The following is a 26,887-nucleotide window of genomic DNA, read 5'->3' on the forward strand; positions in this document are numbered from 1 at the left end:
GTTCACTCCAATTGAAACCAAAGTCAAGTGGTCACAAGGGCCTGAAGGCTCTAGGAGGCCCCTCCTTCCTCCCACCTACCTTACACCTTCATCTCGAGTATGTGCCCCACCTCTCTATGTGTGGTTTGAGAAGGCCCTGTAACTTTGAAATTCCCCATCTGTGCTGACTACCACTTCTACAAGGTTTAATCCCCCAGAGAAAGTGGGCCCCTTCTGGCATCTCTGGACCATCCAGGGGCACACTGATGGGTGTGGGGATGGAAAGGGGCACTGCATCACTGAGGTTGACCTGCTGACCAGTGCACTCTTGTCTATTGGAAGTAGTGCATGGTCAGGCTTCCTGAGTCAGTTCTTAAGGCCAATATGGAAAATCATCTCCAAAATGCTGAAGCTTGGTCTAGCCCACCTTTCTCTCTTAGCAAATATGACTTTACTGAAATCTTAGAAAATCAGCATTGGAGAGAACCTTCTTATTTTCCAGATGAAAAGACTGAGGCCCATAAAAGCAAACCAACTTTCAAAAGCAAAGAAGAAGGCAAAACAGCCCCAGATCTCTCCAACAACTAGCTGGGGCTTTAGGTTCAGGGAAGTACTTTCCTTCATGAAGAGTAATTAATGACAACAGAAAAGAGATGGAAATGAGCACCATAAAAATACAAACTTCTACAAAATCATAAAATAGTCCTATTATGTTTCTATAAATGGCCTTCTTTAAAAAAAAAAAATCAATGTCATAGCAGTGCAGTGCCTTTCATAGCTGTACTACTCTGAAGTACCTAACAGGATATATAAATATTTCCTCTGCCTCTTTTTTGATAATGATAAAATAGTAAAATAGTAATATGCTCAGATACTGTGCTGAGAGAAGCTATTTAACTGATAGAGAAATTAGAAAGCAGTGGAAGGATTTGAAAATAGTTCTTTAATTTTGGTTGAAGGCATTTTCCTTATGAAAATTAGTATTTCTCCAGAGTGGAATAATTTCCTATTTAAAGCTTCAGTTGACTTGGCCTGGTTATGTGAAAAAGATTCAAATTACTGATTGAGGGGGGTTGCACAGAGCCAAATCCAAACAAAGCAGAATTCCCTTAGAATTGTTCCATCCAAGTTTCCTTGGCCAGATGGCTTCAATCACCAGCCAGAGGCCCCACCCACACTGCCCCACTCCCGCTGTGCTGGCCCTGGACACACACTAATGACCCTCAGCTGTTCTGGCTCCCAGGCTCACTTACTCTTCCTGCCTGGTCACCTAGCCTCTTATCTCCTGCAGAGGGAAAAAGACAAGGGAAAAGGGAGATATTTAAGAAAAAAGTCATCCCTTTAGGTAAACAGTATTGGGGTAGTGTATCAGTTTCCCACTGCTGATGTAACAAATTACCCAAAACAGAGTGGCTTAACACAGCACATACTTATGTTTCCAGAGGTCAGAAGTTCATAATGGGTCTTAGGGAGCTAAATTCTTGGTGTCACTGGGAGGTTGAATTCCGTCAAGAGGCTCCAGGGGAGAATCTGTCCCTTCCCTTTCCCAGCTTCTAGATGCTGCCTGCATTCCTTGGCTCACAGCTGCTTCCCTCTGATCTCTGCTTCCATCACCCACCACATCTCCTTCTCTGACTGATACTCCTGCCTCCCTCTTATAAGAACCCTTGTGATGACACTGGGCCACTCAGATTAACCAAGAAAATGTCTTCATCTCAAAGTCCCTTTTGCCATGTAAGGTACCATACATATTCACAGGGTTTGGAGTTAGGATGTGGACATTATTCTGTCTACTACAGTAGGTTTCTTCTTTCTCTAACATCAGATATTACCTAATAGCATCTAACATCTAATGTCAGATACTACAGAGCTATATCTATACATACACACACACAAAAACACAAATATACATGTACTGAATGAGATGAGACAATAAGCCTACTATAGCTTAAATGAGAGTCACAGAGTATAATATCCATGATTATTGTATCAAGCTAATTATAACTAATTTCCAGTACTTCATTCATGGCAAAAAGGGCAAACTAGAGCTGATAGCCTGTGGAAGGCACTCACCTCTCAATATTGCCTAGGACTTTGCACCACTAGAAAGACAAAAGCCTAAATAATTTGGCAGTGCTGTCAGGGGAGCTCCGTGTCATCACAAGAGGCCAGCAGGTGACAAGTCGACATGTGAGGTGTCTCTGCTTTGGAGTTGAGACAGCACTGCAGCTGCCAGCAACAGAGAGAGCATGTCCCATGGAAGGGGTCTCCAGGCAGAGGGCTCATCTTCATAAAACCCATCCCCCTCAGTATGATCAGGGCAGAACTCCCCCAGGCCCTCGGGCAGTATCTTCAGCGGGATGAAGGGGTTGCAGTGAGGGAATTCACCAAGGTCACATGACACCTGCAGTTATCGCAAGAAAGGGATGGGTTATAAGAGAAACGACAAGGCAAGTGTTGGCACATAATGGGAGTTGAAGATAAAGGCAAAAGGGGGAGATGCTAGGTTTGGAATCCATTCATTTCATTCAACTCAAATAGAATCAGTCTGATGATAAACTTCTTATCCTTGCACCTAGCAATTTCTGTACTTTTTGGCTTGGCCCTCTAACCCCCATTTGAAGCTTTAACTGCCTAGACTCTTATCCAGGCCACACTTTTCCTCTTGTGACTGGAACCAATGCCCTCTTACCTACCCAAGGATTTTCTTCCTGTAAATATCCCTTATCTCCCAAATCACCGAATTTTCCCCTTCTGCCTCATTTTCATCATCATATAAACATGTTCTAACATCTCCTATTGTTTCAAAAACCCCTTTATCCCACATCCTCCCCATGCTACTGCTCCAGTTCTCTGTTCCCCATTACATCCCTCAGAAGTATCTATGTTCACTGTTACCATTTTATCTCCAACTGTCTCTCTTGAACCCATTGTTTAATCCTGCTTTTCCCTGAAACCCCATTTATCAAGGTCCCTAATGACCTCTAGCAAGCAAATCCAATGGTCTAGGCACAGAGCTCATTTTTATCAACCTCATGGCAGCAGTGACACAATGAATGGCTCCCTTCTTCAAAAGCATTCTGCACTTGGCTTCTGGGATTCCACACCCTCCCTGTGGTCCTCCTACTTCACTGACTATTCTTTCCCAATTTCCTCAACTGGATCCTCCTCCTATTTTTCTCTGTAACAGAGCCCTAAGCTCAACTCCCTGCCCCCTTCTCTTCTCCCATTATCTGTACTTACTCCCTGAATGATCTCATCGGCTCTGGCAGGCTTAGATACATCCACATGCTACAGAGTCCTAACTGTGTGTTTTCATTCACCGACACATTCCTGACTCAAGATTCCTGTTTCTAATATCCTAGGAGACACCTTCAGCAGGTCCACAAATGCATTCCCGATGTCTCCCCCCCAAACTTACATCTCTGCCAGTGTCGCCCAGCTCAGGAAATGGCACCACAATTCACCCGGCTGCCCAAGCTAAGATCCTCTGAGGCTTCCTTGGCACTTTCTCTCAGCCCTCACATCTAACTTGACAGGGATTCTTCTCAGCTTCACATTAAAAAATACTCCGGACTCTGACCACTTCTTCTCTCTTTCAGCACATCGCCCTAATCCAGGCCACCCTTACTTCTCACTCAGAATGTTGAAATAACCTCCTCCATGGCCTCCTGCCCCCACTCTTGCCCCATGTGAATGAAAAATGCCACGTGCCATGTCAGTAAACAAAGGATATTGCAGCCATCAAGCCGTCACATTACAGCCACCCAGACTGTAATCCCTGAAGCAATTCAGGGTGGAAACAGGATGCCCACCATCAAGCCCTCAGCCACTGCAGCCGCCCCCAGTGATGTACCCTGAGGGGACTCAGGATGAGAAAACACAGGACACTGGCCCCAGATAGCTGAGGTGCATATCAAAGGAATGATTTCAATGAGCCTGGACTCTTGCATCTTCCCATACATAGAAAAGCACTAAATCCCTTAACTTGAGATGTCTGGTTTTCTTTAATGAACGGTAATCTTTTGATGTTTGGACTCCCTGACCTTTGTTGCAAAAACCCCTCTATATCCTGGCCCCTCCCTCACCTCTTCCGAGCAGTCCCTTAGAGCTCTCTGAGACACTGCCTTCCAGGCTTGAAGTCCTCAGAAAGTCCGCCGAATAAAACATAATTCTCAACTTTTAGGTTGTGCATTTTTTCAGTTGACACATATAATCTGCTGTCCACAGAATATTCATATTTATCTTTCTAAATAGTAAGTCAGACCATGTCACTTCCTTTCTGCAGGCCCCCTCATGGATCCATCACACTTGGAGTGAATCCCACGGAGTCGGCTCAACAGCACCACCCCCATCTCCTGGCAGTGCTTCAGCTCCAAGCTGGCCACCACTTTGTCACCTCTTCAGACTCCTTTCTTTGACATCTCTCTCAGAGAGGCTCACCTGTATATTTAACCCCTTTTCCATGCAACACGGGTGTGAAAGGTGCCAGCACACTGCCACTTTGAAAGTTGGCTGCATTTTTTATATTAAATTTGTCAGCAAACCTCTCTCAGGGACTGAACAAGCTCCCTTCTATCCTGATGGTTGGGGTGCTGGTGGTTTAACATGAGGCCTGTGGTTCTTTCTTGCCTTGAAAATTATTGACGCACAGTATAAACCTTCCCATGCTTCATGGAAAGAGTTAACATCTTGTGATAAAGTCTCCCAGGAGATACTTTTTTTTTGGCGACAATTATTTAACATTCAAAAGCTATTACCTCATGTTTATTTACTGTGATAAATATGCTGACTTACCTGTAAAAATTTGCCTAAGTTGCTTTAAAGTGGTTTTGCTTTATGTTTCCTTAATTCATAAATATCCCTAAAATTCTCTTGAACCTTAGAGGATATTTGTTTAAGTCAGATTATAAGTATACTCCAGTGCACATATTCTGAGGAAAATAACATCACCTTTAGAAAGATCTTTAACTTGAAAACTTTAAGGCACGAAGGGGAAAAAATAAAAGGATTTCTGAGCCCATATATTCATTGATATTGAGAACTCACTGGGCAATTTTTTAATGTAGCAAAGATGTATGCAGTTGTGAAGATACCTAAAAGGAGACTAGAACACTACTTCTACTGACCAAGCTAGCCTTAATGTGGCCCTCAGCTTGACTAAACTTTAGCGGCCTTCCTCCCAAGTCTACACCCCTGATTTCCCTTTTCCTACAGCATTTACTTTAGAAAACTGAAAATCAACCATAAATTCTTTATCTGCCCCTTTGAGATGTAAATCTTTTTAAAAGCTTCTTGCCAGTTTTACAACCCAGGTCTTTCTCCAGGACCTGAGAGCCATCCCGTTGAAATGGAACCATTAAGGAAACAGCACCCCAAAACCCATTAAGGAAACAGAGGAGATGACCCTAACTGGACAGGTGTCAAGTAGCAAACACAGATGGTCTAACCTTGAGGAAGACGTTTGCCATGCTCAGGAATAACCCCATTTGCTCCTCCCATTGATCAATCTCCCCTTAAAGTCCTCCAGTACTTTTCTCCCAGCTCACCCAGCCCTCAGGAGGCCTCCCTCCCCCTGTTTCAGCTGTGTGGAGTTGAGCCTCTCTCCCCTATTACAACAGTGTTGAGTAAAGTCTTCCCTGCCTGTTGAATTTCGCCCAGTGCAATGTTACATTGACCCTATAATCCCAGTACTGGAGATGACTAAGCTTTCAGTACTCACAGGCTTACCATCTTGACCAGGTTGTCCAGGGTATCCAGGGTTCCCAGGCTGTCCAGGGTCACCCTAGAGAGGAAAAAAAGTTCTCAGTCCAAAACAACCAATCACACTGATTCAGCCAGAGTCCATCAAGGTTCAAAGCCAATTCCATTATTTGCAGCTTTTTGTATATTGAAAAACAAACAAAAAATAAACAAACAAAGATGGAAATCCCAAAATAGGGTTAGAAAAATGCTATCATATCTACCTTAAAAATTAAAGGCTTTTTATTATGTAAAACTTTCAGGGATTTAATTCTGTGAGCACAACAGGTATAACAAGGAAAGTACTTTTCACTGATGTAAAACATCAGTATTTATAGCAAGAGACATTTTTAGAATTCTGAACAAACTGTGCAATGTCAGAACAACTATGGTTTCAACGACAGTAGTATTTCACTGAGAAATCTATAGATTTAATTCTATTCTAGATGTTACACTACAGATAACCATGACCTATGATATAATAATTCAATTGATAATTATTTTTTAATATGATATCACTTACAGGTGGAATCTAAAATATGACACCAATGAACTTATCTATGAAACAGGAACAGACTCACAGATATAGATAGAGGACAGACTTGTGGTTGCCAAGGGGAACGGGGGTGGGGGAGGGATGGATTGGGAGTTCGGAATTAGCAGGAGCAAACTATTAGATATAGAATGGATAAACGATAAGGTCCTACTGTATAGCACAGGGAACTGTATTCAATATCCTGTGATAAACCATAATGGAAAAGACTATGAATAAGAATGTGTATATGTGTGTGTGTGTGTGTGTGTGTGTGTGTGTGTGTGTATATATATGTTTCATTGAATCAGTTTGCTGTATAGCAGTAATTAACACAAAATTATAAATCAGCTATACTTCAATAAAAAACAAAAATAATTTCTACCTTAAAAAAAAGTATTTTTTTTAAAAAAGCCCATAGGCTATGTGATCTTCCATGTGGGACTCAAGTTTACAGCTGCACAACAGTTATTTCTTTCAGTCCAGTCAGTGTGTCTCTGCCTAATTTATAATCTCATTTTAACATAATGATAAACTTCTAGATTTGAATATTTTCATGAAAGTGAGGCCCAAGACAAAGAACTCTGCACAACCCCCAGAGTCCCTGAGTACATTTCACACCTAAAAAAGGAGCTTTGTCCTAACAAACCAGAGACCTTCAAGGAACATTATTCCATACAGCCTGGCAACGAGCCCAGGCCCAACAGTCAGTACTGACCAATCAGATGGTCACCACCCATGAAAAAGGGCAATGAAAACAACATTTTTTGTGAAGTGAGGGTGTTTTATAATTTAATTCTAAGAAATACTTCAAAACATAATATGATGGAATTCCCTGGTGGTCCAGTGGTTAGGATTCTGTGCTTTCACTGCCGAGGGTGCAGGTTCGATCCCTGGTCGGGGAACTAAGATCCCACAAGCTGAGGGGTGTAGCCAAAATAATAATAATAATAGTAGTAGTAATAATGATAATATCATATCCATGTATTATGGAGTCCATGAGGTCCACATGCGGTATCTCCCCTAAAAACATCACGTCTCGGCCATCAGTATTGGTAAACTACCACAGACAGACAACTGATTTCAATTCAGTGCTTCATAGCTACATCAAGTAATCATTCACACATACCACAGTGATTATACATTAACTAAACACCAGTGCTAAGGGTACTTGCACAGAGCCAAATACGCTGATCTGAAATTCTACTTCAGGTTACTGGCGAGGGAGGTTTGTTCCTGAAACATAACAGGAAAAATGGAAAGAACTGTGTGAACTCTATCAAGGAACCAAGGAAGAAAGGATGGGTTTTTCACCTACGATTGCCCAAGAGGTTTAGCTTGTGGAAAGGCTGAGAAGAAGGGAAATGCCATTTTTAAAAGAGATCGAAAAAGAATAGCTGTAAATCCAGGGAGAAAAATAACACAGGAACATGTAATTTCTTGCTGAAGAGGTACAATTTGTAATTCTAATCCAAAGACACCCAGTGTCAGCTGAACACTAAGGGAGCAGCATTCCTGTTCTCTAGGGGTTTTTTTTTTTTTTTTTTTTTTTTTTTTTTTTGCGGTACACCGGCCTCTCACTGTTGTGGCCTCTCCCGTTGCGGAGCACAGGCTCTGGACGCGCAGGCTCAGCGGCCATGGCTCACGGGCCCAGCCGCTCTACGGCATGTGGGATCCTCCCGGACCGGGGCACGAACCCGTGTCCCCTGCATCGGCAAGCGGACTCTCAACTACTGTGCCACCAGGGAAGCCCCTAGGGTGTTAGATTGTTTTCTTCTTATTTTGAGAGATTCCACACTAATCTCTGGCCTCCCTGCCATTTTTATTTAACTATGTTCAGATTGGCCTCACTGCCTTTCAACAGATTCGATCTTTTTTTTAACTTCTGGGAAGACTCTTCCTTTCCCATTTGAGTTAATATAACAAAATTTCCAATCACTGCACCTTCCTTGTTACTGCATTTTCTCCTGATGTCTTTTTCTACTGAAATGCTACAGCAGCTCCCATATCATTGATCATTTATTCATAACAAGAGTTTTCTCAAAATTTTCCCTTGATGGGTCTTCATTTATCATTTGGATTGAGACTCCTTGAAAACATGGTCAATATTTTCTCCTTTTTTGGACAATGCTGGGTACCAAGTAGAAGTTCAGTAACTATTTGCTGACTATTTCCAATCAGATCCAATCTCCTGTTAATGACCTCTTTACTTGCAGAATATTAATTATCAGCAAAATCTAGGACATCAAAAGGATCTGAGAGGCTTTAACTTCTACAATGATGAGGCTGAAATAAAACTTTGGCATGAGAAGAAACGGGATTTGTGTTTTTATGCTGCATAAAAGTACAAAATATACTTAACAATAATATTTTAAATGAATCAAAACTAAGTTTCCAAGGGAAAAAAATCATCCACAAGATAAATCCAGTGTGACTTCTTAAGGCACAGGTCAACAGCCCCAAGATGGAAAATAATCTCTTTTGCAGGTTCTATTATTTCTAGTAGGTTTTACTGGTTATTTTGACTATTGCCCTACTGGTTTATTTGCAAAAACTCGGGTAGGTTTGCTGTTGTTGGAAGAATAAAGTAAAACCCTAACTGATTTTCAAAGAGAAGCCCAATTAGAATAAAAATTCAATTTTATTACTGTAATAAAACCAACTTTTACTGACTATTTATTATATGCTAAGCACTGCTCTAAGAGATTTACATGCATTAAATTACTTAATCCTCACAATAACCCCATGAAGCAGGTAATTTTACTGCTCCCATTTTACATATAAGAAAACTGAGACCCAGGAAGGTTAGGTAACTTGCCCAAGGTCACAAAGCAGCAGTAGAGATGGGAACTCAGTCAATTCAGCTCCAGACTCCATGCTCCTAAACACTGCTCTCTCTGCCCACATCAAAATGCATACACTGATCAGAACCCAACCCAGGGAGAGCTAGCAAATTTAACACGGAAAAAATTTTCCAAATACATCAAATTAGACATATGACCTATAATTATATAACTGTGACTAAATTCCCAATCTGCTTTCTTCTAATTTAGTTGAAACATTTGCAATTGAAAAAAATAAGTATTCAGCTGAAAAGCAATTCTTACTTATGATGAATTGATTTTGTGCCACAGGATTTCTGAGTTGCTGACAGGAATGGAAACATCATGGACTAAGTTAAAACATCCCTGCACATGGCCTTGCAAGTGTGTGCAAATATGAATAATTAAAGTGAGAAACAGTAAAGCTTTCAAAAGTAAGCTAATATTTTAAGTTGCTCACCTAAAACAAATATCTCCTAGGTCCAAATCCCATGTTTTCAAGCTCTCTTCTCAAAATGCTTGTGCCTTCAGACTAACTACTGGCCTCCACAAAAGTATCTGACCTAAGACCTATTCCTTTCTCCAAAACCAACCTCTCCCCTCCCTCAAAACTCAAACATTCTCTTCAGCTAGAAGGAATCCATTTAGTTTGGGAAAATTAACATAAAAATGTGAATGCCCAAAGGCTCCTGAAATTTTCCAAAGGCTTTTGTATTTTAGACAGAGGCTACTTTGATAATCCAAAGGAGTCTCTAATCAGAAGAATTATCAGAGTGAAACAAAGGGCATCAATATAGTTGTAGAAAGAATGGTATTTCAGAGAAAATAAGTTATTAAGAAATTGCTCCTTGCTAAAAAAAGGGGAAAAAAGGCTTTCTTTCCACTTCTGCACTCATAGATCTAACATTTAAGATTAGATCAAATGTGGGGAGTTTGTCCCCATAAATGTTCCTCCAGCTATGAAGTGGGAGAAGAAGCTGCCATTTGCATGGATAGGTCTTTTGGAAGGGAGCTGTTTGTAAATTGGGGATTGCCTGGATCTTTCACATAGAACAAAGGTATTCCATATAGGTTAATCAGGAGGAGGGGTGAACCTTATTTTTTCAATGATTTCATAAATTTTTACATAAAAAATATATTATTATTAAGCACTGTGCTAGACAGTGGAATTCCAAAGGAGAATTTAGTTTGTATTAACCTTGTTGTGAAGTGTTTGCATATAAAAATCATTCCCAGAGAGTCATTAATTTAATCACTCCCTTTGACATTAAGGACACAGAATAAATAAGCCAGCATACAGGGGCTCACAGCCCCATGACAAATATATTTTTCTATGCATATTAAATAGTTATAATGCCATGAAAAGTCCAAGTATGGGATACCTTAGTTAATTTAACCTGGTTTTGCAATAGGCATGTCATATTTGTTGGAAATTGAGAGAACTTGAAGCAGATGACCGACTTTATCTTAGAATAAGCACTTACCCACCTATCCACACACAAATTTCTCCTCTGTTTCAGTTTCATGACCAAACTCTCAGCTCCAAGAACCCAATTTCTGGCTAATGGGAAGACTAGATTCTCCTGCACAGGTAAGTCTGCTTGATGGAAATCTGTAAAACTTTCCAGAGAGCATCTCACAAAAACAGCCAATACGTCTCAGTTGGATCTATAGTAAAATCCATTCATCTGTTTTAGTTCTGATTCTGTTGAACTAATTAAAACTCTATCAATTTCCCGGGCCAGAAATTCTCTAAAGGAGGAACAACTCAGGGTGTTGCTAGGGATTCTGTTTTTCACATGCAGGTCTCCAATGTGGGTAAGGAACCACCTCCAGGGGAAAGAGCCCTAAAAGGATGGAAGAGTGTGTGTGTGTCCTGTCCTCCTGCCAGATTTTCTGAAGAAAATGGAAAGCAGATTAAGAAGGCACGCCAACTTGAAGATCTGTGGAAAACTGCAATTTCACTTAAAGTAGTAGGTGGCAGTGGGGCTAGATGATGACTAAGAAAAGAGAATGAAAATGAGGAACACATGAAACTTGGAAATACTGAAAATCAGAGGCTTTCCCAGATAAGACAAAGGGTGTGCTAAAAATTTGCTATAGAAACATACAGGCATAAAAATTGGTGTCACTTCAAGATGCCTAATGGATCACTAATGATGAATCAGGAAACATGAGAGGCATCAGGTGCCCCACACCTGGAAGTGGACAGCCCCTTAGAGTCTCTGGGGGTGGCCTGAGGGGCTGGAAGGCCCTCTGGGCTTAGAGAAATCAGATGTCATAGGACTCTGATCTCTTGCAGATCAAATCATTTCTATGTATAACAACCCAAGTTGAATAAGCTGTATAACTATGTTTCAAAAGATAGTCTGCTGGTAGGTCACACCATGCTGCCTTGCAAGGTAATTTCTCCCAGAAACATCTTATAGGTATTTTTCCTTTGTATCAGGCATCCTAAATAACATGGTTACTTTAATAGAAGAACACTTGGATTAACCTTCCTAAAGGCAATCTAAAAATTGTTCACAATAGTAAATTGATTATAATGGAATGAAGTGAAGTTCCAAGCCAAACAGATTTACTTTGAATGAAGTATTGAATGTATTCTTTTATTTCTTATTTTTTAAGATTTGTTTTTTGATGTGGACCATTTTTTTTGGAAGTCTTTATTGAATTTGTTACAATATTGCTTCTGCTTTAGGTTTTTGGTTTTTTGGCCCCAAGGCATGTGGGATCTTAGCTCCCCGATCAGGGATCAAACCTACACCCCCATATTGGAAGGCGAAGTCTCAACCACTGCACCACCAGGGAAATCCCATTCTTTTAATTCTTAAATTGCATTTCTTTCTTGATTTTAACAGCTAGGTTTGAAGTAGGTTATGAACTATCAACTGAAAATAGATGGGGAAACATGCACAAAAGTTAGGAAGAATCCAACTCTCAGATTACCAGTCTAAAAACTGAAAATTTTTAGTTGTGATGATTAAAACTCTCAGAAAATTCCATCTAAATGAACATTACAACTCATTTAACAGAATTTATTATGGTCATTTCAAGTAACAGATGAGCAATACATGAAACATTCTTTCTGGCTAGGAAGTCATACTTGCTTTCAAGTTAGACATTATTTTTATCTAGATGATATTTTAAAATAATATTAAATAAACAAGATTTATCTATAGTGGACAAACCACTTGACATCTCAGTATCTTAGGCTATGTCTAAGGGATGCCACGATTAGTATCAACTTACTTTAAAAAATTTAGTCATTCATATTTATAATACAGAAACATATTCAGAGTATTTGTTATGTTAAAAAGTGACTAGTTATAAAATAGTATGCACATCATGGTTCCAATCATATACAAATGTGTACACAGTTGAATATACGTTTTCATATATATACACACACAAATAACACATATACACAGAAATAATATATATACAGATACACACACAAATAAATATGTAAATGTAACTGGGAGATATGCATGTATGAATATGACTAAAAGTAATTATTACATGATTAAGTAAAATAAATAAATCAATACACATGCACACACATATACACACTTGCCTCTCTTTTTAGAATTGGACATCAAACACAACATTCAAACCAACTTTAAATTTTTTACTTCATTTTTCTATCTGAAAATCATTTTGACAGAATAAGCATTTAGACATTTAAGAATTTAGAACGTATTTTAACAAATGACCTTTCTTCATTTTTTACCAGGTTGTAAGGAGGTATCATTCTTGGGATACAGTAGTGGTATTAGGGGAGAAAACAAACAGACAAACAAGCAAACAAATAACACTCCCTCACTTTATGTGGTATCAGTTTTAGGTTCAAAGGCAATTACAGATTAGAATCACTTTTTTAAAAAATCACTAAAATTCACATTTTAAACTATTCTAAGGTATTAGGCAGACATTTCGCAACAGAGTCAATGGTGATTAGGAATTTGGTGTCTACTCAGCTCTTATTTGTGTGTTTTATCAAAAGTAGCATGTTAGGTATTACTCACTTTGGGGCCTTGTAGTCCTGGTTTTCCTGGAGGACAAATACAGGGAGCTGCCGTTGAACCAACATCACTGGGACCATTGAAGCACTAAAAGACAAAAATGGAGATAAAGGCACATGGCAAGACACATACATATGTGCACATATGCCTGTATATGTCTATATGTGTGTGTGAAATGGTAAAGATATCTTATATTTACTGTCCAATTTTATTTAGTCCAATCCAATAAGAAATTCAGAATCACAAAAAAGCTATGAATACTAGATACATTCAAACTACATAAAAATGGGTTCTATTTATCTAACATACTTACAATTGTTGGAAGGAAGTTAAACAGTCCCACAATGCAAATACTACCTTAAGGAGAATAATAGTATCCAGGCCTACCTCACCGTTCTGAAAGAAAAACAACAACAAATGTGTTTTAAGACATGTTTCTAATTAAATGTCTAAATTATCTTCTTAATTTACAGATATTTCCTTGTCCAGGGTAGAGATAAATGAAGTATCAAAACCAGCAAGAGCTAAAACATTTGCTTGCAACGATACTAAAACATTACCTATTTATGTTATTCCCACATTTATAATAGGATAAAGGAAGGAAATTAGCAATGATGGAGAGTGTGCTTGGTATAACAGCCACACAAGAACAAAAATACCTCAATGTGGGGTTTATACGCTCTCTTGAACTTTCTGGGAATCACTTAAGAACCAGAGAAAAAGCCAAAACACATCTAAGCAAGTCGCAAACTGCATGCATTCAATTTTTTTTTTTTTTTTTTTTTTTTTTTGCGGTACGCAGGCCTCTCACTGTTGTGGCCTCTCCCGTTGTGGAGCACAGGCTCTGGACGCGCAGGCGCAGCAGCCATGGCTCACGGGCCCAGCAGCTCCGCGGGCATGTGGGATCTTCCCGGACCGGGGCACAAACCCGTGTCCCCTGCATCGGCAGGCGGACTCTAAACCACTGCGCCACCAGGGAAGCCCGTGCATGCATTCAATTTTATGCAATTTACTTTAGAAAAGCTTCTTACTAAGCCATCTATTTCTTACTGAATGACACACAATTTTAAAATAGGTTAATAATCTTTCCAAACAATAACAAATTAGATCAGAAAATGAGAAGGTGGCAATGAAGATGAAAAGGGTAAACAAGCCTGAAAAAGTCATACCTGAGAGTGAGGAAGGAGCCATAAAAACACAGAAAAGTGGATGTGAGAACACAGAATCTACAATCTCACTTTATGCTTCTATTATATGCGGGGTCATAGTCATGGCATAACATCAATGGAGAAATAGCAATAAATCAAGTATGTACAATGGACTCTCAAAATGAAATAACTTCTTAATGCTTTTAGGAGAGATTTATATTCCAAGTTATAAGTATCTAAAATAAATATTATAGTGTTTAAACAACTACTTAAGTAGAAAATCCAGAATGAATCATTTCTAGAAGCTTCCATCTTTGATTTTATTACAGATCCTTCAAATGTGCTGCTCTATGTCCTCAAATTTTCAGACTATGGATCCATAATTTATTCAGTTTGATAGGAAATAAGAAAATGATGACAGCATGACTATACAAATGAAAAGAACTACGTAGGGTTCAAATATGACTGGAAATCCACATTGTCAAAAAGTTTTATGACATTTTACCTTATTTTCACTAGCAACAATATACTGTTTCTTGCCCAGGGGAAAAGGGATTGATCTCACACACACACACACACACACACACACACACACACTCACACACGTATATGATCAGACTCTATAACATTTTAGCTTATAATCTTTTTCTTCCTAACGTATTAATGAAAATAGCTAAATAAATAGAAATTTGCTTATATCCTAGAATTATAAGAAAATCCTACTTGGGTGGCAACAACAACAAAAAGAAAAATTTATACTCATTATGGTTTGAGAAAACGTGCTAGTAAACAGGAAAATGAATAATTTTCCATTCTTCAGAATTGTGCCACGTGAGGTATTTCACCCACACATTTAATAAAGTATAGAAATGTATTTTACTTACTGGACATTCAGACAACGAATTCTACGTTTTTCTAGAGCAGGTCTATCCCTGCTTCACTTGAGTAGTGGAACAATCAATCTGAGATGAGAAAATATTTCCCGTGGTCTTCCATTTACACTTGTACGCATTATAATTTTATTTCAATTATGAACCTCAAAATATGTTTTAATCAGTGTCATTTTATTTGCATTGACAATGAAGAAACAAATTAACTCTATATGTTAAATTAAAGCTCGTATATTATCTGCGTTTTATTTCTTGCTTTGAAAGTACTGAAGCAACACTTAGGAAAATATAATTCATCGTACTCACAAATCCAGGAATCTCACATGCTGTCTCCCGGTTGTTCTGCTCTGGGTCACAGTAGATTCGTAACTTTTGGACATCAAACTAGAAACATAAAACCAATCAAGTAAAAGTTGAGGCCCAAGCAAATTGTTTTATAAAAGCAATTCACATACACAGAAGCAGCCAGTGTAGTTAGCAATCATATAAAATATAGATCGAAACACTTAGCTTCGTTAACAATAAAAATACAATAAGCAATAAACATACAAAATTTAAATACTTAACATATAGTGTAAAGATGTGACGCAACAAAACTCCTAAGAAAAACTTCCCTAGCACCAAAAACAAACCTCTGACTTCTTTGGGAAACCCAGTGGAGCTTCTGTAGTATCCTTCTATTAAGAGCTCATCTAGACGGCATTTCCTAGACAACTTAAAAGCTTTCCCAGGCTTTCTGTGTTTACCCTACATCTCTTCACATCCCTGATTGCACAGAGTCGGGTCAAGAAACCATCTTTAGTTTCAGCGATTTAGTCCTTGGCACGGAGTATTGTGTGATGAGTAAGCCCAGCACCTGTCACTATTTAAATATTTACTACAATTTGACGTGTAACATTAATACATAGAGACCATATGTGTAATCCTACATTTGAATATGACACAGTCTTCCCTTAATAGAAACAGAGTAGGAAAGACATATCTTTTCAAATAAAGGATTTTTCAAGAAATGGCTATCTTTTACATACACACTTCTCAACCTGCACACAGATATTCTAGTTTAAAGAGATACCAAAATAGTCACCGTTTTGTTTATGAAGAACACTGACATGCATTAATCTAATTTTATCCTCACAGCTGCAAAGAAATTTTTACAAGCCCCGATCACAGCTGTAATCCTTTCCCAAATTCATGATATATTCTATGCTTCTCCTGGGAAATATGAAATTGATGGTCCATAAGAACACAGATTCTACCCTGCACCTAGGGGAACAAATTTCTAAGAATTATTATATTGTTTGATTTTTCATTTTCATACACACACACAATTTCACTAATGAACTGACCACATTTTCATTAAGTCTCTTAAAGGAATTAAGTTAAATACAGTTAAATGGAATAAATACTATCACCAAAGCTCCATTTTATATAATACGAAAAGCAGATCATTTTTATCCACCTGAACGGTTTCTTCTTTCCCAGAGTATTTTCCAATTTGGGTTTGCCCACTGATGAACAGCCCTAAAACTGGATGTAAGGGCTTGTTTTCAATTTGTTGATCATCAATATACAGAGTTACATCTTGTTCGGTTACTAAGAGACGAATTTGATGCCAGCCTTCATCAAATAATGTCTGTAGGAAGAAAATACAGCAGATTCATAAATAGAGTTCCAAACAATCTTTTCGTTTCTTTGTTGTCATCAAGTGTAAATCCATACCACCCAGATTGATCGTATCATATTCTAACTCACCCTGACCCAAGCTGGGTCTCAAAGGCCACCCAGCAATTATTTTAATCCCTAGCTGCATTTCCATTTCACATCTCAAAGTGGCTGTACCAAAGTATTTACTGAAACAACTCCCTCAAGGTCACAGATAAGTTCCTAATGTCCCAATCCAAGTGGCTTCTTTCATTCCCTCATTTTATTTACTTCATGGCAACTGTGGACCCTGTAACTAGTCCATCCGCATTGATGGTCTCAGCTTCCGTGATTCAAACCATCTTGATCACCTTCATTCCTTCTTCTACAACTGTCCATTCTCTATCTCTTTGAGGGTTCATTTTCCTCAACCTGCCTTTTAATGAGGGCATTCCCCACAGGTCGGTCCTTGACCTTTTCCATTCTCCCCTTGATGATCTCATTCATTCCAACAGTTCAGTTATAACTTTTATGGAATATCTCCCATATCCACATTGACATCCTGGACCTCTTTCTCACATATGGTACCTATAATTCTAACATTGGCTAGAATAATTTTGCCAGGAGTTTCACAATCAGTCTGACAGAGTATGTAACAAAATGAACTTGAACTATCCCCCAAACTTTCTTCCTCTCCCGATTTCCCTGGGATAATAGTATCCTCAGTTTCTAAACCATACAAGTGCCTTTACCTCTTTCCCCTTCCCTCAGTTGCCATAACATATAGATGCAAAATTCTACCAAGGATGTGTCTTAAACACGACTCAAATTCACTTCTCCATTGCCATTCTCATTGCCATAATTTAGGCTCATAGATGTCTTGTTTTATTTGAATAATTTTCAAACACATCTCAATCCCTATCCCTTTCTTCTCCAAGCCAACCTTCTTACCTCTACTAGAATTAATATTATTAATTTCTGTATTCCTAGGACCTAGTCCAATTCCAGGAAAGAGTCAAAAGTATTCTTTACAAGAGAAGAAGGGAAAGAAGGAGAGGAGAGAGCTACTTTGACCATGACACGCCTGTGATCAAGACCTTTTGATGGAATCCCGTCATCCACTGATTGAAATGCAAAACCCTTTGTACGGTTCCCACGTCCATGCAAACTGAGCTTATACCTTTCTAGCTTTTCTTTCATGTATCTTATACTCCAAACACAGGGGGCACCACGTTCTATTCTATAAATAAAAACCCTGCATTTCACCACACATGACTACTCAATAATGAACCATTAACTTCCGTGTCCTTCTCTCTCTCCAACAAAATCCTGTACATCCTTCATCCTACATTCCAAAAACCATCTCATTTATGAAGACTGGCCCACATTTTGTATTAGAATCCACTTTTCCTTCCACAGTCCACTAACTTTTCATACTTCTTTTAGATACCAGAAGCACTGAATATCCCATTATAAATAAATTCCTTGAAGATTAGAAACATGCCTTATTCATTTGTCATTTCTCACAGAACCTAGCACATTGCCTTTAATGAAAATAGTAGACAACAATTTTTTTAAAAATGTATTCTGCTTACCAAATGAAGAAATTGGATAAATGCATAATTTCATGTACAGCCTTGTATATTTCCTAAATTATATAATGTACAATTTGACTATCATAATTACAGTAATAATCAAAATGTAATTGATTTTATCATGGCATCTATATTCTGAACACATTTGACTTGAAAAATACACTTTTAGTTTATGAATTTTATTAAATATATGCTCCTTTTGGGAATATAAGCTGTCATCCAAATAAATGTGAATTCTGTACATATTTCCTACCTGTATTTAATGTTCTGACAAATATGAATTTATCTCAATATCCTGTAGGACATGGCAGTACAAAATAGACAAACACAGACTTTGAAAGTGACCAGACCTAAATTAAATTCCTGATGTCACCACTTACTAGCCATGTTACTTGGAAAGAGAATTTAATATCCTTGAACTTTGGTATTTTATCTTTAAAATGAGAGCAATAGCTTCTTCCTTGGGTGATTATTATAATTAAATGTTCCTGGCACCTAGAAGCAGGCACTCAAAAATGTTAGTTCCTGCACCCCTTAATCTCATATGAATTAAAAAACAAATTTTCACTAAAAATAGAGTTGCCATATATGATCCAGAAATCCCACTCCTGGACATATATCTGGACAAAACTATAATTCAAAAAGGTACATGCACCCCTATGTTCCTAGCAGCACTATTTACAATAGCCAAGACATGGATGCAACCTAAATATCCATCGACAGATGAATGGATAAAGAAGATGTGGTACATATATACAATAGAATATTACTCAGCCATAAAAAAGAACAAAATAATGCCATTTGCAGCAACATGGATGGACCTAGAGATTATCATACTAAGTGAACTAAATAAGACAGAGAAGGACAAATATCATACGATATCACTCATATGTGGAATCTAAAATATGACACAAATGAAATTATCTATGAAACAGAAACAGACGCACAGACAGAGACCAGAACTGTGCTTGCCAAGGGGAAAGGGGGGTGGGAAAGGGATGGGCTGGGAGTTTGGGATTAATAAATACAAACTATTATGTATAGAATGGATAAACAACAAGGTCCTACTGTATAGCACAGGGAACTGTATTCAATATCCTGTGATAAACCACAATGGAAAAGAATATGAAAAAGAATACGTATATATATGTATAACTGAATCAGTTTTCTGTACAGCAGAAATTAACATCACATTGTAAATCAACTCTACTTCAATTAAAAAAGAAACAAATATTCTTCCTTTGTTCCTTTTAGTCAATGAAGCAAAATTAAAATATGAAATCAATATTTTTTCAGTCAGGTTCAAATTATGGCTCTCCTCTCCCAAAACACACAAACCTGATGGTCATTCCCCGTGAATACCAAAATCATACCCAAGCATCTTTACCTTAACTCGAGGGTCAGCAAAGGTGACCAGTTGTGAGCCATTAATGATGCTGGTTGTTGTAAATAATAAAGTTTTATCCACTCCATTTAAAGTAACTGCTATTTGTGGCCTTCCGTCAATGGTTAAAATTCTCCATAAATCCCACACTTTTTTGACCTTAAATCTCTGAGTGGAGACAAATACATATGATGGAGGAAGACCTTCTGGGAAAACGTTGCTGGAAAAAGAAGAACATGTATGAGCTTAAAGAATTCTCAACATGTCTACAGAAACATCAAGAAAACGCTGTATCGACACATAACGTTTACCTTGTGAGTTCTGATAAATCGACTTTTGATGTCACTTCATATCCTTTTATCTTTGTTGGTGAAAGCTGAATTCTTTTCTTAGCCTTTTTCTTTACACCCAAACCTAAAAGAATATCAAACCCCTTCTCATCACGAGCTGCCACTGGAATTCGTGTTGGACAGACAGATTCTATAAAGCAAAAGCAAAAGGGGTAGAAGTTGATTAATCATGGGTTACTTCAACAAAAAGAAAATCAAGGGAGGAATATTAAAGAACATAGAATTATAAAATTTCTATATGCACACATATGTATGTAAATGCATTTCTGAGAAAACACGTGGGAGTGTATTTGGTATTTGAGAATGAAGTCTCAATTGCCTTCTTTCTCCCTAAAAAGGGATGAAAAAAAAACAGAAATGTAAAAGGCACATTTGTTCATGGATTGTTTTAAGGGCAACACTATGCTGAAATTTACACTTCACTATTTTGAATATGAGGCAACTTAACACCTGGCCAGTAGGAGAGGGCTGGAGCAGGATTCATGATTCTCATCCAAGATTTGCTGGTAGTCACGCACCCTTGAATAATGCTCTCAAATTTCTTGGATCTAGGAGATGAATTCTGATTGCTTTCTTGCATTCCCAGCATTTGAGGGGTAAGAAATGTGTGTTGTTCCCAATGTTCTTTCCAGTTCTAGCAGTTTATAATCCTACAGTTCAAATATCTTGGTTCTCTCACTCTGGAAAAAACTTAACTGTACATCTTTTCTGTTCATGGAAAATCTTCAAATGGGCTTATTATCTCATCTATGATTAATCAGATTATATATTATATTAATCACATTTATAAATGAATAAAGACTTTTTCCTTAAGAAGAATCATTAAGGTTTGCATTATACAGTCATTTTTTTAAATTTAATTTTATATTTTTATACAGCAGGTTCTTATTAGTTATACAGTCATTTATATAAATTATAAAAATGTGATACGCTTTTCAATTCTCTGGGAAACCAGTGTCTCAAATTATGTGGAAAATTCTGTTTGGTTGCAATGCTATTAAACTGTCATACTGTAGGAATGTTGCAATATTTTCAGATTCTTCCAAGGCCATCGTATAACATACTCATTGAGCCTGACTGCTTATATTTTATAGAGAAGCTAAGAGAATAAAAGAACAAACTCCACTAAAGGTACTTTAAGATAATCACTCTCTTACAAAACATTAAGAAAAGGGAAAAATATCATATTTATAAAACAGTAAAAAGTAAAGAGATGAATTTTGTTAGCCCAATAATACTGTCATAACTTGTACCATAGACTATTAGAAATTAAATAAAGATTTGATATAAATAAAATTAGCTGTATTCCTGGGAAGGGAGGGGCATTTTTCCTCTTCAGGTCTGAGGATGCTGAGTTTTTGTTTGTTTGTTTGTCTGTTTTTTAAGTAGCTTTACTGAGGTAAATTGATACTCAGTAAACTAAACATAAAGTTTACCATCTGATTAGTTTTGACATATGTATACACCTGTAAAACCATCACCACCGACAAGATAACGAACATATGCATCACCCCCAAAAGTTTCCTCATGTTCGTTGCAATCTCTGTCTGTCACCATTCACTACCCCACTCCCATCCCCATTCTCAGGCACCACTGATATGCTTTCTGTCACTACAAATAAGTTTGAATTTCGTATAGTTCTATAAAAAATGGACGCATATTGTATGTACTCCTTCTTGTCTGGCTTCTTTCATTCAGCATGATTATTTTAGATCCACTCTGGTTGTGTGTTTCAGTAGTTCATTCTTTTTTGCTGCTGATTAGAAGTCCATTGTATGGATATATCACAATTTATCTGTATACTTATTGATGGACATTTGAAACATTAATATTGGAAATAAAATAAAGGTTTGATATAAATAAAAGTAGATGTGTTCCTGGGAAAGGAGGGGTATTTTCATCTTCAGGTCTGAGGGTGCTGAATTTTGAAGGGACCTATTCAATCACATTCTTCTTCCTCTGGGAAGCTTAGAGCTAACTGATGGGAAGATACAGGAACCAGGCAAACAGAAGATGCTGGTTAGAGGCGTGATCCAGTGAGTCTGATGAGACTGTACACTGTAATTAACCACCCCCGCCTGGCAGCCCAGCAGGGCTGATTCAATCCCCACCCACCTCAGGAGCAGGACTGCCTGTTAAGTTCACATATGATCTAAAGCGGAAAGGGAACACCAGCTCCACAGACCTGCTGATCCAAAGGGAAGAACATCTAAGGCACTTCGCCAGCTAGGACCAGCTTCTTTTATCAAACTCCCTTATCCGAAAATGCCTCTTCTCATCAGTGGTAAAGAGTGAAAGAAGGTGCGGAGAGATCAGAAAAGTCAATCTATATACTCATTGCAGCATCGGTTTTAGTTTTGAAGAATGAGAACCAAAAAGAAATTGCCTGAATCAAGAAAAAAGCCAATTCAGGTGAATTTTGAGCAGAAGAGTGACAAATCAGACTTCACTATTAAACCATCTTTGCATTTTGAAATAATCCCTATTCTGACAAATATTATTCCTTTACTACATTACTGGACTAGTGTTTTATTTAGCAAACCTTTTCATCTCTACTTAAAACTGAGATTTGTTATAATTTTAAAACTTTTTAATATAAAATCAAGATGACTTATTAAAAAAAAGTCAGTCTGGCTGAAGTCCCTCCACATGAAAACATAAGAAGCAGAAAATAAGTGTCCCAATAATACTGTATGACTGAGTTGAAATCATAAATCAATAAACTAAATTAAATTTTTCCTGTCATTATGATGCAGGGTTTGTTTCTAGCAGGGGGCAGGGTAATATAGAACAATAGGAGGCCTCACTTCAAATGCACTTGATTTAAAACTGCAAAAGAAAGAAGTTCAGCTGAAAAGAAAATGTGTTAAACATGACACCATATAAATATTCAGATTTGAATTGCTCCTCTGATTTACTTTACAAAAGAGAAGTTATAAGATGGTAAACAAAGAGCTCCAACTGAAGACCAGAATCTGAGGTTTAGACCTCAGCCTCTCTCTTAACCTCTCATGAACCTCTGGCTTCTCATCTGTGACATGAGAATAATGATCTCCTTCACAGGGATTTTTTTGGGATCAAATGTGATGAAGTATGTAAAAATGCTTTGTAACTTCAAAATAGCATGCACGTGGGGGGGATAAAGCAAGTATTGTGTTCATCCTTTTTCTTTAATCAAATTTTTGCACTGTATTCTAATCCCCAGAATTGTATAGGAAACAGTGTGGCATGGTTCGTGAAATCAGGAATGTAAATTAACAATCATGTTACAGCCACATTTTTATTACCACTTAGTACATCTCATTAGGAGAAATGTATTTAGATAATTATATTTTCTTTTTTTTTTTTTGGCTTTCAATTTTTTTAAATTGTAAAATATACATAACATAAAATTTACCATTTTGACTATTTTTAAGTGTACAATTCATTGCCATTAACTACATTCAAATGTTGTATAACCATCACCACTATTTCCAGAAAAGTTTTATTATTCAGAAACAGAAACTTTGTACCCATTAGACCATAACTCCCCATTCCTCTCTCCTCTCAGCCCCTGGTACACCCATAGTTTTTTGAAGAAATAATTTTTCTTCCAAATTTGCTCACCTACAAGAATAATAAAATACCCTTACACATGGAAACTGAAAAGTAAAATGTAGTTAAAATGCTCAAATACAGTTTGTATGTTTGCATATACCTAGCTAGAGGAAACAGATAAAAGAAAGTTTCCATATATAAAAAGCTACTTTGATTGCCAACCAACAATTCTTCCACAAACTTCTAGGGAAACAGAGGTCAATAATTAACTTCCCTATTGTGTAGGAAAAAAGAAATCTATGTATAACTATACAAACACATACAGAGAGGGGAATGGATACTGGAATTAAAAACTGGAACTTGGAAGCTGTCATTTTAAGTACCAGGAAAATCAAATGCTAAGAGAGAGTCAGTTGGGACTTGCTATAACACATACAACAGGTAAGTAGAACAATCTAGATAAAGCAAGTTAGTTTAAAGGAGTGCATTCAGGAGCAAGAACCAAAAGAAAAACCTCAAAGCCTTAAGTTCACAAATGGTTTCCTACACAGACTACACAGTTATAATTTTATTTGACTCTAATATGTTCAGAGAGTATTCAGAAAAGGAACACTTTCTGGGGTGGAGCACACATTAGTCCACTTACTTTAAACACTGAGGTCCAGTAATAATTGCTTTTCTGTTAAATCCCAGGGCTTAGTAGTATAAGTAATTCAGTCTTATTAGGATCATAAAAATGTGTTTTATTTAAAATCCTGCCATGGACAAGAACACAAAAACTGTGTATCTCTTGAGTCTAACCAGGGAAATCACATGTGTCTAGCTACAGCTTTCTACTTATAAGTTAATATGATAGGGGGACTATTACATTAATTAATAATGAACACATTATTCCAGATCACACCTAGCCTAGTTTATAAGTGCCTACTTAATCCAATTGCAAGATTGTTTGTAAGTCCACCCTCTGCAGAAGTCACATATTTTAACTGACAACTGGGAATTTTATAAGGAGATTTGTGGTCAGAGACCAAAAGTAATTTTAGTGATCCAGACCCGATAATCCAATAAAACATAGTTGTCTACGGTGCCCCTGGTACAGTTTAGGTCTGTGAAAGCCAGCTTCTTTAAACTTTCCTGGATTGAACTTGGTTTTAATGGTAAGGCAAACATAAGTATAGGTGCCAAAGATAGACAATCCTCAATGGCATGTAGTGGCAATTTAAAACATTTGCCTTCCTGAAGGTCTATTATATCACCATGGACTTTAACATCATGTACAAATTTATAAAAAAGGAGGCACATTCACCAAGATTGTGATAACTTAGACTCCATCCCATCATATTGGAAATACACTAAAATAACAATAGCAAATCTGAAATAAATTATCCAAGCAGAAATTCTCTTACTAAAGCCCAAGTTCACAAAGTTTCTTTTCTCATCACATGACTGAATGATCTCATTCTCTTTTACCAGCAAGTAATCCCACTGTCCTGAAATATAGGTTGATTTAGAATCCTTCATCAGAGGAAGATGTCTGCCAAACGCATGGCTGACAGTAGGACATAGTAAGTGTAGATTTTTATAACACTCCTTTCAGTGGTGAGTCAATGGGATCAATAAACTCCAATTAGCCTTAAGTACAACTTATGCACAAACCAGAAAAGTCAAAATTTTTTTCACCAGTAAGTAGCCTCACCAACATAGAAGATATTATTTTTCAACACTAAGAAAAAAATATAAGAAATGGAAACCCATCCTTGCCTTAAAAAATAGCTAAGGAGAATACAATTTTAAAGGCTTACAAAATTACAGAACAACTCATCTGGTTTTGCCATTTTTCATTGTAAAGCCATTGATTATGTAATGAAATGCTTTTTTTTTTTTTTTTTTGGCTGCATTTGGTCTTCGTTGCTGCGCGTGGGCTTTCTCTAGTTGCGGTGAGCGAGGGCTACTCTTCATTGTGGTCTGTGGGCTTCTCATTGCAGTGGCTTCACTTATTGTGGAGCACGGGCTCTAGGCACACAGGCTTCGGTAATTGCAGCACATGGGCTCAGTAGTTGTGGCACACGGGCTTAGTTGCACTGTGGCATGTGGGATCTTCACAGACTAGGGCTCGAACCCATGTCCCATGCACTGGCAGGTGGATTCTTAACCACTGTGCCACCAGGGAAGTCTGAAATGTTTCTAAGTTATTTTTTCCTCTGACCAAATACTATAGATGAAGAAAGGTAGTGTGTCTTGCCTTTACACGTATCCAGACAATAGTCTGTGTCCAATTCCTGTAACTCATTCTTTACTCCTTTTCTTTTCCATTTTTAATTTGAATTGGAAGAACTTTTGTCAGATATTACATTTATGCATCATTTTAACATACAAACTCTATTTTTTTAAACAAACATCGATGCATCTTAACATGTTCCTCTGCTGCTCTAATATCTAGCATACTGATATTAACGTTCATTAGATGTGGTCTCTCTCACTGACAGGGCTAGCCTTCATAACCAGTAGGATATTGTAGAAATGAAGGGGTGTGGCTTGCAAGTCTAGACGATGAAAGACACTGCAGCCCCCGCATTGCTCTCTTGGACCACTCACTTCAGGGGAAACCAGCTGCCATGTTGCAAGGATGCTCCAGCAGCAACTTGGAGACGTCCATGTGACCAGGAACTGAAACCTCCTGCCAATAGCCAGCACTGACTCACCAATCTTGTGAGTGAGTCACCTTGGAAGCAGACCCTCTAGCCCCAGTCATGCCTTCAGCGGTCTGCCGCCTCAACTGACATCTTGACTGCAATTCCTTGGGAGAACCTGAATCAGGACTATTCAGCCCAGCTTCACCCATGTCCCTGATCCACAGGAACTGTATGAGATAATAAATGTTACTATTATTTAAACTGCAAAAAAATAAAATGAGATAAAATAAGGTCTCTATCACCAAGGTTGGAGGCAGCCACTTAGCCTAAGATTTCACTTCAAGAAAGTGATGTTGACAAAGTCAGGAACCAAACCTGGATCTCGTTCTGACTCCAGAGATTGGGCTGGACCACCATATTCATACAGACTCAGGTTTAAAGAAAAAACATTCAAGTGCTTTACTTTAATAGACATTGTGCTTACTGATTTTTTTTAACTTTTTTATTAAGATACAACCTACATTCAGTAAAATGACTTAATCTCAAGTATACAATAGTTCAATTGCCACACATGCCTACACTCACATAGCTAGCCTCAGACAAGACACA

The 26,887-nt window shown here is 37.8% G+C and overlaps 1 protein-coding gene across 7 annotated transcripts in view; it reads right to left on the reverse strand.

Annotated features, from left to right (window-relative positions):
* Positions 1 to 26,887, reverse strand: part of COL21A1 (collagen type XXI alpha 1 chain) — a 186,406-nt gene that overhangs the window by 87,199 nt on the left and 72,320 nt on the right. For 4 of the 7 annotated variants that reach the window (XM_079934955.1, XM_079934957.1, XM_079934956.1 and 1 more), the window contains 7 exons: positions 20,070 to 20,238; positions 19,762 to 19,978; positions 16,598 to 16,771; positions 15,445 to 15,522; positions 13,414 to 13,496; positions 13,104 to 13,187; positions 5,710 to 5,764 (listed from right to left, as the gene is read on the reverse strand). In XM_079934955.1, the coding sequence (XP_079791081.1) occupies positions 5,710 to 5,764; positions 13,104 to 13,187; positions 13,414 to 13,496; positions 15,445 to 15,522; positions 16,598 to 16,771; positions 19,762 to 19,978; positions 20,070 to 20,238 (860 nt within the window). The other 3 variants (XM_079934960.1, XM_079934958.1, XM_079934959.1) reach the window with 3 other exon arrangements.

This window comes from Stenella coeruleoalba, assembly GCF_951394435.1.
Source record: "Stenella coeruleoalba genome assembly, chromosome: 10".
Classification (NCBI taxonomy): domain Eukaryota; kingdom Metazoa; phylum Chordata; class Mammalia; order Artiodactyla; family Delphinidae; genus Stenella; species Stenella coeruleoalba.